The following is a 14,816-nucleotide window of genomic DNA, read 5'->3' as shown; positions in this document are numbered from 1 at the left end:
GAACCCTTCTTGTGTATTGGAATAAATACAGATTCCACCCAGTCCGTTGGCCATATTCCTGATTCCCATACCGAATTACATATATCGTGCATCCTCTTAATGCCGTCATCGGTCATATTCTTTAGGAACTCAGCTTGGATTCCGTCCTTTCCAGGCGATTTGTAGGATTTGAGTTTTTTAATGGCATTCTCTACTTCCTGGAGGATTATATGGGGTTCATCTGGATTTAAATCATTGAATTCTGCCTGGGGTTGCATACTATCATCTTTGTATAGGTCCGCACAATACTCTCTCCACCTTCTGATGACTTTGTCAATTTCACAGATGGTATTTCCCTGCCTGTCCTCAATGGTCCATGTTCGAGGCTTGAACTTCTTGGCGAGTGTTTTCACTTTTTGGAACAAGTCGCGAGTGTGATTAGTGTTAGCGTGACTTTCAATATCCTCGCAAATCGAATTGATGTAGCGCTCTTTATCCGCTCTGCAACTTCTTTGCACTCTTCGGTTCAGTTCGGAGTATTGGACTCTTACTTCCTGGGTAGATGTGCTCAATTTCTTAAGCCGTTTCCTCTCTTCAATTAATTTCCAGGATTCTTCGGATATCCATTGACCTCGTGTTTCCATATTTGTCCTCGGGGCTTGAGACTCTTTGATGCTTGACGCTATGATATTCTTTAGCTGTGACCATTTGTCTTCAGGATTATTAGAATTATCTTGAGAACTCTGGATCATGGATGAGAAATTTACTTGGAATTTCTTCAAGATGTCTTCAGAAGGGGTAGTTCGTTTTTTAGCCACATTTCGTTTTATATTTTTCAGCTTCATTTGTATTTCAGCAACAAGAAGTTGATGGTCAGAACCGCAGTCGGCTCCTGGGAAAGTTTTCACATTACGAACAGTCGATCTCCATCTCTTACTTATCATAATGTAATCAATTTGATTCCTGTATCTATCGCCAGGTGACTTCCAGGTATATAGTCTGCGTATGTGGTTTTTGAACCATGTGTTCATAATAGTCAGTTCAGTTTCTGTGCAAAAATGCAGTAGTTTCTCGCCTCTACCATTACGTGTGCCAATTCCATAGTGTCCGACAATGTCTCTCGGTTGGTCAGAGTCTGATGTTTTTCCAATTTTTGCATTGAAGTCTCCAATAACTAGTGTCACTTCTTTATTAGGAATGCTACGAAGTACAGTCTCTAATTTTGCATAGAATTCATCAGCATCTGATTCATCCGCAGAAGATGTGGGCGCATAGGTCTGTATAATGTTAAGTTTGCAGGGAGAAGTGTTCATTTTCAGATGTATGATTCTGTCACTGACCGTAGTGTAGCTAAGCACATACTTGTTTAGGTGTGGTGCTATTAATATCGCTACCCCTGAGAATGATAATTTTTCTTTTCCTGAGAAATACATTGTGTTCCCATCCTGTGTTGTATGGTGGCCTTCATTGGTCCAGTGGGTTTCGGAAATACCTAGTATGTCTATTCCGTGGGTGCTCATTTCCCTCTCCACAATTTGTGTTTTTCCGGGTTTCAACAATCCTCTTACATTCCACGTTGCGATTCTGAGGTTCTTCCGTAATGATAAGTGCGGATTGTTCTCAGTATGGCCAGTAGTAAATTTTCCATACGAAGCCTGGTTTTCCACTCCATTATGGCCGGTATCCAATTTCACACCCCGCAGCCCGGACCCGCGGTGGCGCCGAGCGTCAGTCGGATTGCGTGACATACCTGTTGCATATTGTGATGACATTTCCATAATACTTTCTTGGGAGAATAATACAGTGGTTTCCCGTTGCCTTCCGTATCGCAGTACTAAAGCCATTAAAGTCCTCCTGACCATGTCTGTAGTAATCTGGTCGAGAGCCTTGCCGATGTCATTCATCTTCAGCCTCCAGCCAATACTGGTGGGTACTGCTGCCCTCCACCAGGGATGTTTATCGACTTCCTAGTCTAGATCCATCATGTTCAGCGTAAACAGGGGCACCTCGTGTAGGATGTGGCTCTTCACCACGCATGACGGTCTTGGTGACAAGAGAGCTTGATATCTCTTTTCACCCTAGGGAAGATGAGGCCCAGTGTCCAGTCATCCCGAAACAAAGGTACTACCTCTCTCTCCCCTTTACCCCCAATTGCTTACCCACAATAACTTTACCCTTTACCCACAATAACTCCTATAATTGGAGATAATCCTGATTTGTGAACAAGAATTTGGACACTCAAAATGTTGTGAAATTCATATATATTTTTTTCGAATTAAACGAGTATTGAAAATCTGGCTTTTTAAATGGGGGTGGATTTTATCTTTGATTTTATTAATTTCGAGTTGCTGCTCTTATTGGCTGTTGGCGCTCCACCCACGCGATCCAACTCTAAGGTTAAACGTTCAATGTCCATAAATAGCTTCGTTCCTTTTAATGCCACAGTTAACCCCTGGACTTTGGATCAGGAATGTAAAGTTCACGGAGTAATTTTCCGTTTGATCTTACGTTTTGTTGAACGACTGGAATATTAATCCTCGGAAAGATTAATCCTCGATTTATGAAAGTGTTTAATTTCCTACTCACACTATTGCAAAAGGTGTTTTTGTGGTGTTGGCCCATTTTCTGCGCACCTGAAATATAAATCTATACAAATAAGTTTATATTTAGACCCTAAGATAGAAGCATCTGTATTTTCCAAAACTATATATATTATTAAATCCCTTACCGCACCCCAACGGTGCATAGGGCACTGCTTCATATAAACGCAGTGTTATCTCGATCGATTACACATGAAGGAAAAGTGATCAGCCCTCCACTTCAGGTACAAGTGCAGTGTAATATTGAATAAATATTAGAGTGAAAAAATCACTTATATTTATTTGACCCCACCTGGGATAATATCAAACACTGATTTTAGGGGGCTACTTTAGTATATATTTTATTTTTTAATATATAAATAAATTGTGACAATTTCGCCTTGTTAGAGGCAATATCAAACTACTGGCAGTAGTTTGGTAATGCCCTAACAAGGCGAAACAATTGTCACAAAATTTAATTTTAATTTTTCTGTTTTTCAAATAAAGTATACAACCCTCAAAAAATTATTATGTGATTTCAATATCAAAAATAAAAATTACGTAATTCTACAAATTAAACGCCAAATCAATAAATAAATCAAATAAAAATGTAAATGTTCGTTTGTTCAAAATCTTAAATCTCTCAAAGTAATTCACGTAATGCCTTGAAATTTTGATGCGCTACATTTGAATACGCGGGTGTTATTTATATACGTTGAGAGTGTTTTACCCGTGACGGGAAAATATTTTTATCGCAATGGCAGCGGCAACTGTTGGAAGTAACAGCAACATACATAGCGTTGGATTACTTCTATACAGTACCATCTGCACATTTTGGTATGAATAAGTGACAAGAGAGAAGAAACAATAGAAAAATAATCTATGCTTATCATAGATATAAATGCAGAAAGGTCCTCGATGACAGAGATGATGAAATTCCAATAGCGATCAACCAATACGGAAATGAAATATAAATGTTGAGTTTATGTATTAAGTACTTACGCAATGATTTATGATTTATTCCGACCCTCACAGTATTCCTGACACAATGCCCATATACAGCCATACTTGATAGTGAAGTCCATACTCGATAGGGGAGCTGGACCAACAGTGGTACAAATTTACGACTGTCAATCATACTTACTTACTTCAGCCTTCTTCTTGTGTCCAGTATTGAGCAAAGGTCTCCCTCTTGCACTTCTACAGTTCTCTGTTGGACGCGACTCTCTTCCATTGCAGGCTTGCCACTTTTTCAATGCCATCGGACCATCTTGTCAGCGGCCTACTCACGCTTCTGCGCCCTATTGTAGGCCTCCAGCCAAGCACCCTTTTCGTCCATCTGTCCTCAGACATAGGTGCCACATGACCTGCCCAGTTCCACTTTTTCTCTATTTATTTTCTTCTATCATCTTTATTTTCTTTATGAAAAATATAACGTTAACTAAATTGTCTTTGGTCGGACGATGTCGGTAATGACGACACGCGTCGCTGGTCAAATTAATTAAAGTGGAAAAAGGTACATAAGTATTAAGATAATCTTTTTTTCTTCTTATATAACTTGTAATTTTTATACTGACTTTTCTTGGGGGAACTGCATTTTATGTAATAAAATAACAAGTACTTACTTATATAGTTTTTTCAACATTTATTTTGTTTTACCAGTGATCGGATTTTGTCGTTACCGACATCATCAAATTGGTGTTCAAGTGACAGTTCTCGGCGACAAGAATCTTTCTAAACCAAAGTATTTTTTGGAGTTTCATTAATTGATTCGGCAGTCACTTTTTCGTAAAATCTATTCATTTTTAAATTAGGTTTAGCTTATAATTTATATTTGAAGCACTAACTTCGTGATTTTCCATTCTATAATTAAAATGTAACTTTGTTTTAAAATCACTATTAATATTTTATTATAACTTAATTATAATGTCAACCGGTTTCGAAGCTAACCGCTTCTTTATCAAGACTGATTAATACTTATTAATATTATTACTTAGTTATTAATCAGTCTTGATAAAGAAGCGGTTAGCTTCGAAACCGGTAGACATTATAATTAAGTTATAATAAAATATTTATAGTGATTTTAAAACAAAGTTACATTTTAATTATATATAGGTTTAACTTAGTAAATACCATTTTATTTTCAAGAGATCAACACTGTTTCCAATGTAACAGTGTCGCCCGACTTCCCCGACTTGACAATCAACTCATTACGAATGCAATTGCAGAATGTATTGATATCATTGGCGCTGCATTGACCTTTATATGAAGTTCCCACTATTTATTTCTTTGTACTCAACCATTCTAGGTCACAGTCATAAACTCCTACGCACTTAACATTGCAATTTACTTTACGATGCATCGATAATACGTGATCCTCGTTTGTCCTAAGTAATTTCAAGTGGTTTAAATAGATAACTAATTAACTAATCGTCACACGAATAATAATAAATAATATTAATTGAAAGTGGTCAGGTTAGGAGTCTAAACAATCGGCGGGTATGTATGAGGAGATGCATGAACGTGGAAGAGGCGAAGAATGTTTGCAAGGACAGAGTGGTGTGGCGTTCTATTCTCTCTGCCTACCCCTGCGTGGAAGCTGCGTGATGGTTAGTTAGTTAATTAGCTTGAATCGTCACGCCGATTTTTCATATTAATTTTTGACATCCCATCAAAGATGAAGAAGAGTATAGAAGTCTGGGCATTTACGGGGCTGACGACCGTCATAGGCTGGTTTAAGTGACCACTTTACACACGTGTAACATTCACCAATTCTACCCATTATTGACAACCACACTATTCAAATTCTTGGAAGCTCTATATATATATAAACCAATTTCGAAACGCTGTTCTTGAATCATTACAACTTCACTAGAGACATCTATTGGTGTGATGAAAAGAACCTTTTTTTTATTGAGCAGAAACTCTTTTATTAGTATGTGAGATTTGAATCCGGTATTATAATCACATACATGAGAAACGCCAGAAAATATCATTTTCATTTTAATTATTTAAGCTTATAATTTGACCAGCTAATTTAAATACAACACTTTGAGTGTGTCCAAATATTTGTTCACAAAATCTGGATTATCTCCATTTATAGGAGTTAATTCAGATTATGTAAACAAGTATTTGGATATAATCTTTTTACAACAAAATGTTGTAAAAAGATTTCTCGAAGTCCCTGTCGTGTTTCTTCACATCTGACTTTAACTTTTGACAGAATTATTGAGAATAATTTTGGGCATAGAATGAGGAAAAATTGATTATTTCAAATCAATAGTGATTCATAATAGTTGTGATGTACTATTTTTTTCAAAATATCTTTTTCTAATAAACAGTAGCGGAAGAAACACGATCCTTGTGAATTTTATATTTTTAAATATCAGATTACTTTTTTTAGCATTTTTGGACAAAAGTTGTATTATATGAAACATATTTAATTAACGTAATTTATTTTTTTGCTACACATCGTTTTTGTATTGAAAAAATATAAATACATCTTTTTTGTATTGAAAAAATAAGTTTTTCTTAGGAATAAATAATGGTTTTTAAAAGAAAATAACTGATATGGTTATATAAAGTAACTAATATGGTTAATAGATTTATATTATCCACTGATGTGATGGAATTGTATTTTAATATATTATTACATTAAAACCATTATATTTTTAGTGGTTGAATGTAACTTTATAATTATCATAAATATATATTTTCCGAAGCGTAATTGTTTCCCTTTAACAAGGGCGCCTAGTATCCTATTCACTTTACATAATTGGTAAATATTTACTTACTAATTATACCTAGTACACTTGTCACCTTGCTCACAAGTTATAATGGTTATATTATACTATACGGCGAGCATTATTAAGTATAATAACATACCCATTACCTCGTCCATATCGATCGCAGATAAGCGTTTTCACGAGGAAAATGTAATCACTTATTCCGCTCACATTTTCACAGTACGTACAAAAAGGTAAACAAATTCAATTATTAAAACCAGCGTTGGGAGCGCATTGACTAAGTAGTACCTATATAGATAATTAAAACTTTACTTTTTTAACGACTTTGGCATTTTGAAACCGGTTATCGGAAACTTATATCTGGTTCCAAACATTTTTTACATTAAAAATAAAAAAAATGTATATTTTTACCGAATACAAGGGAAGTTTTAAAAAAATATTGATATCTCATCATAGATGAAATAGAATATCACAGTATGAGTATTAAAAGGGCTTACGACTCGTCATAGACTGGTTAAACTGATCACTTTACACACGTGTAACATTCACCATTCTACCCATGATTGACAACCACACTACTCGTAACGTATAACGTTATAACGTATTATTAAAACCTTCTCAAATCAACCATAGATGCTTCCGAGAATATTAACACATGAAACGACGTGTGAATTATATGATATATGTTACTTTTTTAGTACATTTTTAAACATATTTTTTAAAAAAATTGCTGAGACCCACCAAGCCACCTGTGTGTCTTGTCGGTGGAGTTCTTTTTACATACATTTTTGTTGTTTTTATCCATTCTGACCTAATATACACACAAAAAGAGAGAAAAAATTAAGAACATAAACTATTTTACAGATTTCATAGAATTAACTCTTGATGATCCAATCCTGTATTTTGCCTTTGTTCCATATTTTAATTTGACCTCTAACATCCGTCGGCAAAACATTAAAAATGTTCAGAACGATATATTGCAGTGTTGGACTCCCATATTTATTCTTAATTCTTGGGACTTTCAAACCTTCGTTGTGTGTAAATCGTGTATCATGATAGTGTACTAAAAGATTTCGATGGTTTTGTCTAGTTTACAGGGTAAATGCCCAGACTTCCAAATTCTTCTTCATCTATGTTGAGATGTCAAAAAATAAAATAAAAAATAACTCCTGTAATTGGAGATAATCCAAATTTGTGAAAAAGTATTTGGACGCACTCGAAACGTTGCGAATCTAATATTGTTATTTTTTTAAATATAGCATGCGGGTATATTTTGTAAAGTCAACCACCCTTCGAGTGCTCTTGGCAGGTACTATTAGGGGGTTGTAAAAAGAGCAAACAAACACGTTTGCTCTAGGCGTGGGACCGCCTGAAAGCGAATTCCGAAAGTGGGAGTCTCATTTTCTCGCTGGCAATTGAGCAAAACATCTCAAAATACACCTTCGATCCGCTTTTTCTAGGCGATAACATTGTTAGTTCGATATGACGCCGCATATTTTAACATATCTGAGCTGAAATGTATATAAATGGAGTATTTATTTGAAGGGATGGAGGGATGGATCCGTAGGCGTCGGGGTCGTCCCGATCCTACGTAATGTGTAACATGTCGTATATTATATTTCACGTTGCTGTATAATATATCTATGCTTTAGTATAAAATTATGATACGTCTAGAGTCTGGTGTTTTTGAGGTTAATAATTATGTTGAAATAAGTTTTTCATGATACAAAATTTTGGGAGTCTGATCGAACTTCACTTGAATTTGTTAGATTTTTTTGCTGTTCAAACCTTTATGGTTTGACATTTTTTTTAATTCAAATTAATTTTCAGCATTTTGAGTGTGTCCAAATATTTGTTCACAAATCTGGATTATCTCCAATTATAGGAGGATTTCTCATATTATCGTTTGACATCTCATCAAAGATGAAGAAGAATATGGAAGTCTGGGCATTTATGGGGCTGAAGACCGTCATGGGCTGGTTTAAGTGATCGCTTTACACACGTGTAACATTCACCAATTCTACCCATTATTGACAACCACACTACTCAAATTCTTGGAAGTTCTATATATTATATTATATGAACCGATTTTGAAACATTGTTCTTGAATCACTAGAACTTCACTAGAGACATATATTGGTGAGATGAAAAGAAGCTTTTTTTATATATTTTTTTAAATTTGACAAGTTTTGACTCCAAAAAGTCGGTAAAATCTGTTTGGAGTTTACACCGTTACCGGTGTCAATATTTTTAAAACAGTAAATTTTAATTTACAATTGAGTAGTAAAAACATAATGTAAAATTTTTAGCTACGCGTTTTTTAAATGTGAATTTAAATTTTAAATTTCTATACGTATTTGTATGCATTCATTTATATGTATGTATGTGTATGTTCGTGTAGTGTCCACAAATAATCATTAAGAAAAATAATGTTAAAAAAATAACCTAAATAATGTTTCCTTTTTTTACTGTTTGCGTACCATATTTATTTTTTTTAGTATCCAAAATGTGATCTACTATTGACTTTATCCTTTGCAACACGTGTTTCATCTTTTGAGCTCAATTTCTTTTCACGATTGTTAATTTTCGACTAGAAGCGAGATACGTTCATGAGGATTTTCATTTGTTTAATCTTGCCGTGACGTAGTGTTTTTGCCCTCCCCCGGCTAGTTTCCGTTGCCGATTGCGTCAGCACACAGCCTTCCTCGGCGAGAAGGTCTCGGGGGTGAATACGCAAATAGAAATATGTGTCCCATGGCTGAATAATGGAGCAGGGAGAAGCGGCTGCATTTTTCATGCACTGGGAAACGGAATTACACAGGCGCTCTTCGGGAGCTCTCTTTCATTAATAAGAAAACACGCGTGTACAGTAAACCCCCTTATAACGTAGAGATAGGTACCGCGTTATCGGAGAGAAAGTTATGAGGGGTTGATGCTTTAATTTTTTTTTACATTTTAACCAGCGGAAATAACTGAAAAAGTAATTAAAATATAAATACAATTTATAAACTTAACTCCATATAACGCGGTGACTATCTCAACGTTATAGGGGTTTACTGTATTTTATTATCATTATTCAAATATTATTATCTAATGGAAAAAAAATGGAGATGTTTATCATATCGCTCACTCCTTTCAACAACGTCATATATAAAAAAACTTGATTTTTCAGGAGATCGTTTTTAAAGTTTAAAAAAATAATAAAATGTTTTAAAAAATAAATATCAAGTAACTTTTTGAACTTTTTACTGTGTGACAGATCTTTTTAGGTAAAACCTGAGTGTTTTTTCTACATTTGTAAAATATGTAGCCTATTTAAAAAAAAGAATTGAACAATAATTTTTCTTCCAAATGCAAAAACAGCACTTTCTGCCCTGTAGCGGGTAAATATTAAGTTAAAAATATGACACTTTCGCTGGGATATAGTACATTTTCTGGGTATTCCGAAAACATGCACAACTGAAAATGGACGATTTTTGATATATGACGTTCTTGAAAGGAGTGAGCGACTTGTCGTTTATTATAAATACGTAGGTACTTGATTACCTACTTCCTCTCATTATATCAGTCCAGTCGGCCAGCTTAGTTCTGCGGAAATGTGATGTGATCGCGACTAATATAGTATGGTCACGACACGTCCATTATTATCATTTCATTATTGAAGCAGTAATATAGGTTTATTCTATAAAAATGGTCGAGGACTATTTAAAATAACGGAAACATTTAGAAAAATGTGCACGAGACCCTCGGGCGTAAAAACTTTTTAGATTCTAGAAATCGTTGATTTTATGTTCTCGTTTTGCATTTGTTGGTCATTTTATTACTCCAGAATAAGGATAGTAATTATAATTATGTGGAATTTGACCACAAAATCTCTCTTAATAAATAGAATTAAGGGTGTACTTTCAAATGTACAATTCAGTACACGACCGGCTGCGCGAGATGCCATGCGTGTATTCTTCGCACATTTTTTTTTGAATATGTTTTTTTTAATCATTTTTAACTCCGTACCTTTCAATAAATCTTTTTTTTTTCAAAACCATATATTTATTTTGAAGAAAAACTTATTAAGCTTAATACAAGAACGGTGTTTTGCATAAAATTAAATTATGTTAAATGATACCTGCATTTTATATTATTACAACTACATTACAAAATTACAACTATAAGTTTTTTCCACTTTTATTTTATTTGATTTATGACCGGGTTTCACCGTTGCCGACATCACCAGTCTGATGTCGGTAGCGACGAAACCCGGTCACTGGTCAAATAAAATAAATGCGGATGAAATGATATAGTTGTTATATATATTAAATTTGAGATTATTTTTTTGTACAGTTGATATCCGAAACGGTAAATAAAATAAAATAATTATTATAATTGAAAGTTGAAAAGTGAATCAAAGTTCCGCAGCGTTATTTCGAACATTTAACGCTCTTGTAACAGTTTATGTAACAGTTTACGTTAGAACAGTGAAGTGGCATCGTTGCGCGCGCACCGGGTAGTGTGATGCGCGGATAGGCGCCATGACCGCGCAGGCGGGCGGCGGCGCGGGCGGCGGGGGCGCGCCGCCGCGCCACGGCAAGAAGATGCGCAAGCGGCGCGAGCTGGACGCGCTGGTGGGCTACGCGGGCGCGGGCCGCCGCGCCGCGCCGCTGCTGGGCGCCGGCTCGAGCGACGAGCGCGACGAGCCGGCGCCCGCCTGGCCGCGCCGCCGCCGCTCGCGCGCCGCCTGCGCGCCCGCGGCCCGCGCCTGCGCCGCGCTGCTGCTCTGCGCCTGCGCCACGGCCACCGCCACCGTCGTCTGGCTCTTCATCGACGTGCGCGAGCAGATCACCTCCCTGCGCTCCGAGATGGAACTAGGTGCCCGTCCCATACTTCCCATATTCTCCTCTCCCTTATCTTTCCATTTCCCTTGGTCGGTTGCTGTTTGCAGCCAGTTTCTACCCCCCACGGCAACTATGTTGTCAGACCATCTCTCGTCTTCATGCACTCATAACCATATTCTCCTCTGTCCTCCACTGCTGGATGTTGGCCTCTCCCTTATCTTTCCATTTCCAGACAGTTTCTACCCCCACAGTGACTATGTCATTGGACCATCTCTTTTGAGGTCTTCTGATGCCTCGTTTGTTCTCCCAAGGTCTCCATTTTGAAATTTTAATATTACTGACTCTAAACTCCCTCTGTGGTCTCAATCCTGTGGTATGCCAGGTAATCCCGATATCAACTATCACTTGAGAGTTTGTGTCGTTGTTTAAGAAGCTCCAAATAATGCATCAATTGTTCCGATCCCCCATATCCGATAGATTGTGCAAATCTAAAAAAACAATACTGAACAGCACACCTTCTATGGTCTCAATCTTGTGGATTGATCTGCAGCAACAAATGACTTCTCCTTCGCCATTCTGGTCTATTATGCAAAACCCTCTTCAGCTCCTCGTATGTTGAACAGCCCATATCCACATATCAGTCAAATGATATTCGCGCCGTGAGCGTCCTCCGTCATTTGTTCCTTCGATCATTCCCTCTATTGCCAGGTGCAGGAAACCCTTCGGTCTCAACATGTGACCAATCCATTTGGCACGTCTCTTCGAGGTGGTCGTGAAAACTTTGAACAAAGTTCCTTCATTTATCATTCATCTAAATCGCTTAACGATGAACATGGGGATTTTGATATGTTCTACTTCTAAGTAGATTCTACTTAGTCCAAAAATGCAATAAAAATGTACTACAAAAAAAATGTCCCTTACTGTGTTTTAAATTTGGACAGCCGTATAGTTCTGAAGTGTTTCCCGTCGTAACCCTGCCTCTGTTTCTGCCCCCAGTGTCCATGGGCAGCCAGAGCGTGGGGGACGCGCTGCAGAGGTGCCACTCGGCTGCCAAGGAGCTGCTACACAATCACACGGAGATGGCGGCGCGCCTGGATCAGCTGGTTCTGCGTACAGATAATCTTACCGCACAGGTTGGCTTTCATCTTTTCAAATTCTTTGTCTTTATTACTTCTTTATATTAGAAAAATATATAAAAATCCATGTGTCTGTCTCACCATAAAATTTGAATAAAAAAATTTATGTCACTTATGTGCAAACACAGTAAGCTAAATAAATACCTCACAAAATTTTCAATTGGTGGCGCTACAATCGGCTATACTTAACCTATCGAAAATTGTACCCACATGTTCACCCATGTGTTCTGAGACCATTGCATATATACAGGTTTCAAGAATTAATGCAATATGGATTTTCAATATTGGGCAGAATGGTAAATGTTGCAAAAGTGCATAAAGTTAGCACGCTTAAGCCAGCCAAATACCAGGTCGTAAGCCCTGGGATGCTCCGACTTCTATCTTCTTTCATATAAAGAGAAAACCATAGATGTTTCATATCTTAGTCATACAGGAGAAAGTGACCAAGTGCATTTTTTTACAAAAATGAGATCATTGATTATTTGATATCTTACTAACTTAATGTAAAAAAGTATAATATATTGACTTGTCAAAAATGACTAATTGCACTGATGTTTATTTTCTTGCCAAGCAAAAGTTACTTAAATGGCCCTCCTGAACATTTTACGTTTTGCTAGTTTGTCACTTTCTCCTGTACTACTACTATATTAAGTTGAGACAACCTCACTTGGGTAGATGCAAGGGAGCTGGCGGCCGACAGAAAAGCCTCCAACCGTGTCCGCTCCACATAGGGAGCGAATGCGGTTAAATAAACACAAACTTAGTAAATCTAGAGTTATAATTTATATTTGAAGCACTAACTTTGTGATTTTCCATTTTATAATTTTAATGTAACTTTGTTTTAAAATCACTATAAATATTTTATCATAACTTAATTATAATGTCTACCGGTTTCCAAGCTAACCGCTTCTTTATCAAGACTGATGAATACTAAAACTCTATCTACTAAACAATATACAAAATATTTGACGGTTAGGGAAAGAAGCTTAGGTAGATCTCAAGTGGCTTTATTTTTTTGTTGATTGGCAGTCACAGTCAAAAGGGATCAGGGATGATGAGTGATTGGAAACATATTTAATAACGGACTTTTAGCAAAATCATTTACTTGTGTATTTATTAGTTGTAAATTATTATTAATTGCCTTTTTAATTTCTAATATTTCTAATTTAAGTCCTCCATTGCATGTGTGTAATACAAATAAACCTTTATTTTTATGGAATGAGTGATTATTTTCTTTTAAGTGATTGGCAAATTCAGAATAATTATTATTAGTAAGGCATCTTGTATGTTCTTTACATCGGATGTTAGAATTCCTAAATGTTTTTCCTATATGGTTAGCTTGGAAACCGGTAGACATTATAATTAAGTTATAATAAAATATTTTTAGTGATTTAAAAAAAAAATTCTTTCACCGTTTCTTTTCATTATTTTTATTCTTATTTGTTTATTATTTTTAATTTCATTGTATAAAAAAATGTTGTAAAACATGTATGGCTGACTAAGTATTGCACCCACCACTAGTCAACCTGGAATAAAGAGATATTATTATTATTATTATTAAAACAAAGTTACCTTTTAATTATAAAATCTAGAGTTAATTGTTTACTCAAAGATAGGTTTTGAAATGATTGAGTTGTTGCGGTTCGGTGAGTGATTTGTGTGTGTGCGATGTGTCAGGTGAAGGTGCTGAGTGCGGGGCTGGCGGGCGTGCAGCAGCAGGTGGCGGGCGCGCCGGAGCTGGTGGCCGTGCCGCAGCAGCTGGCGGAGCTGCAGGCCAGCGTGGCGCGCTTCGGCTCGCAGCTGCGGGACTCGGACGCCGGTGTGGCCGCGCTGCGCGAGCAGGCCGCCGACCGCGAGCGCCTGCGCGCCAACCTCACGCACCTGGAGGTCAGTAGCGAGATACCAAACCCATCGGCACACCGGCTGCTATATCTTGGTGGATAAAAATATTTCATGTTCGCATATCAGCCACGATTTAAGCCACACCTCCGCCCGTGGGTATTCATATAACAGATCGCAAGGCCTGTAAATACCCAGATATCCATATCCTTCTTCTTCTATGTTGAGTTCGCGCTGTATAAAGTCATAAGTTTTATGTTATGATACCTATATGGTATACATATGTATACATAATCCTAAAATCTAAAATATTTTTTCTTATTATTTATACAAATTTACTATTGGCACTTGACCAAAGATCTCCTTGTAAGGATATAATTAACCTTATGATTAAAATATCAACTAAAATCACTTAAAATTCTAAACTTTACATCAGAAGTCATTATTAAAGAGTTATTTTTTCAATTCAATTTATCGCATTTAATTTATCAGGTGCAAAATATTAGCACGTCATTGTTTGACAAACCATGTCACCTCCCCTCCGGGCAGGGCATCTTTTTTACTATCGGGGATAAATTCAGTTAGTATATTTGTACACACTTTTAAAAAAAAAACCGCTACACAATGTGTAAATATTCAACTTGCGATTCCCAAAGTAGGGGTACTGCAAAACCCGGGCATTGAGAACAATGTAGATAATTTGTTGGG

At 36.6% G+C, this 14,816-nt stretch overlaps 1 protein-coding gene across 2 annotated transcripts in view; it reads left to right on the top strand.

Annotated features, from left to right (window-relative positions):
- The window catches only part of LOC148300488 (uncharacterized), a 39,899-nt gene that overhangs the window by 19,343 nt on the left and 5,740 nt on the right, over nucleotides 1–14,816 (top strand). Inside the window, exons 1-3 of one of the 2 annotated variants that reach the window (XM_088274689.1) lie at nucleotides 10,692–11,167; nucleotides 12,130–12,266; nucleotides 13,947–14,156. In XM_088274689.1, the coding sequence (XP_088130815.1) occupies nucleotides 10,831–11,167; nucleotides 12,130–12,266; nucleotides 13,947–14,156 (684 nt within the window). In that variant the 5' untranslated portion in view covers nucleotides 10,692–10,830. Of the gene's footprint in view, nucleotides 1–10,691; nucleotides 11,168–12,129; nucleotides 12,267–13,946; nucleotides 14,157–14,816 lie in introns of those variants that run through there. The other variant, XM_088274690.1, reaches the window with a different exon arrangement.

This window comes from Brachycentrus maculatus, unplaced genomic scaffold, assembly GCF_059751285.1.
Source record: "Brachycentrus maculatus isolate JH-2025_06_01 unplaced genomic scaffold, ASM5975128v1 h1tg000706l, whole genome shotgun sequence".
NCBI classification, from domain to species: domain Eukaryota; kingdom Metazoa; phylum Arthropoda; class Insecta; order Trichoptera; family Brachycentridae; genus Brachycentrus; species Brachycentrus maculatus.
The sequence above is the reverse complement of the archived record's forward strand: the minus strand, read 5'-3'. Positions and strand labels throughout refer to the sequence as shown.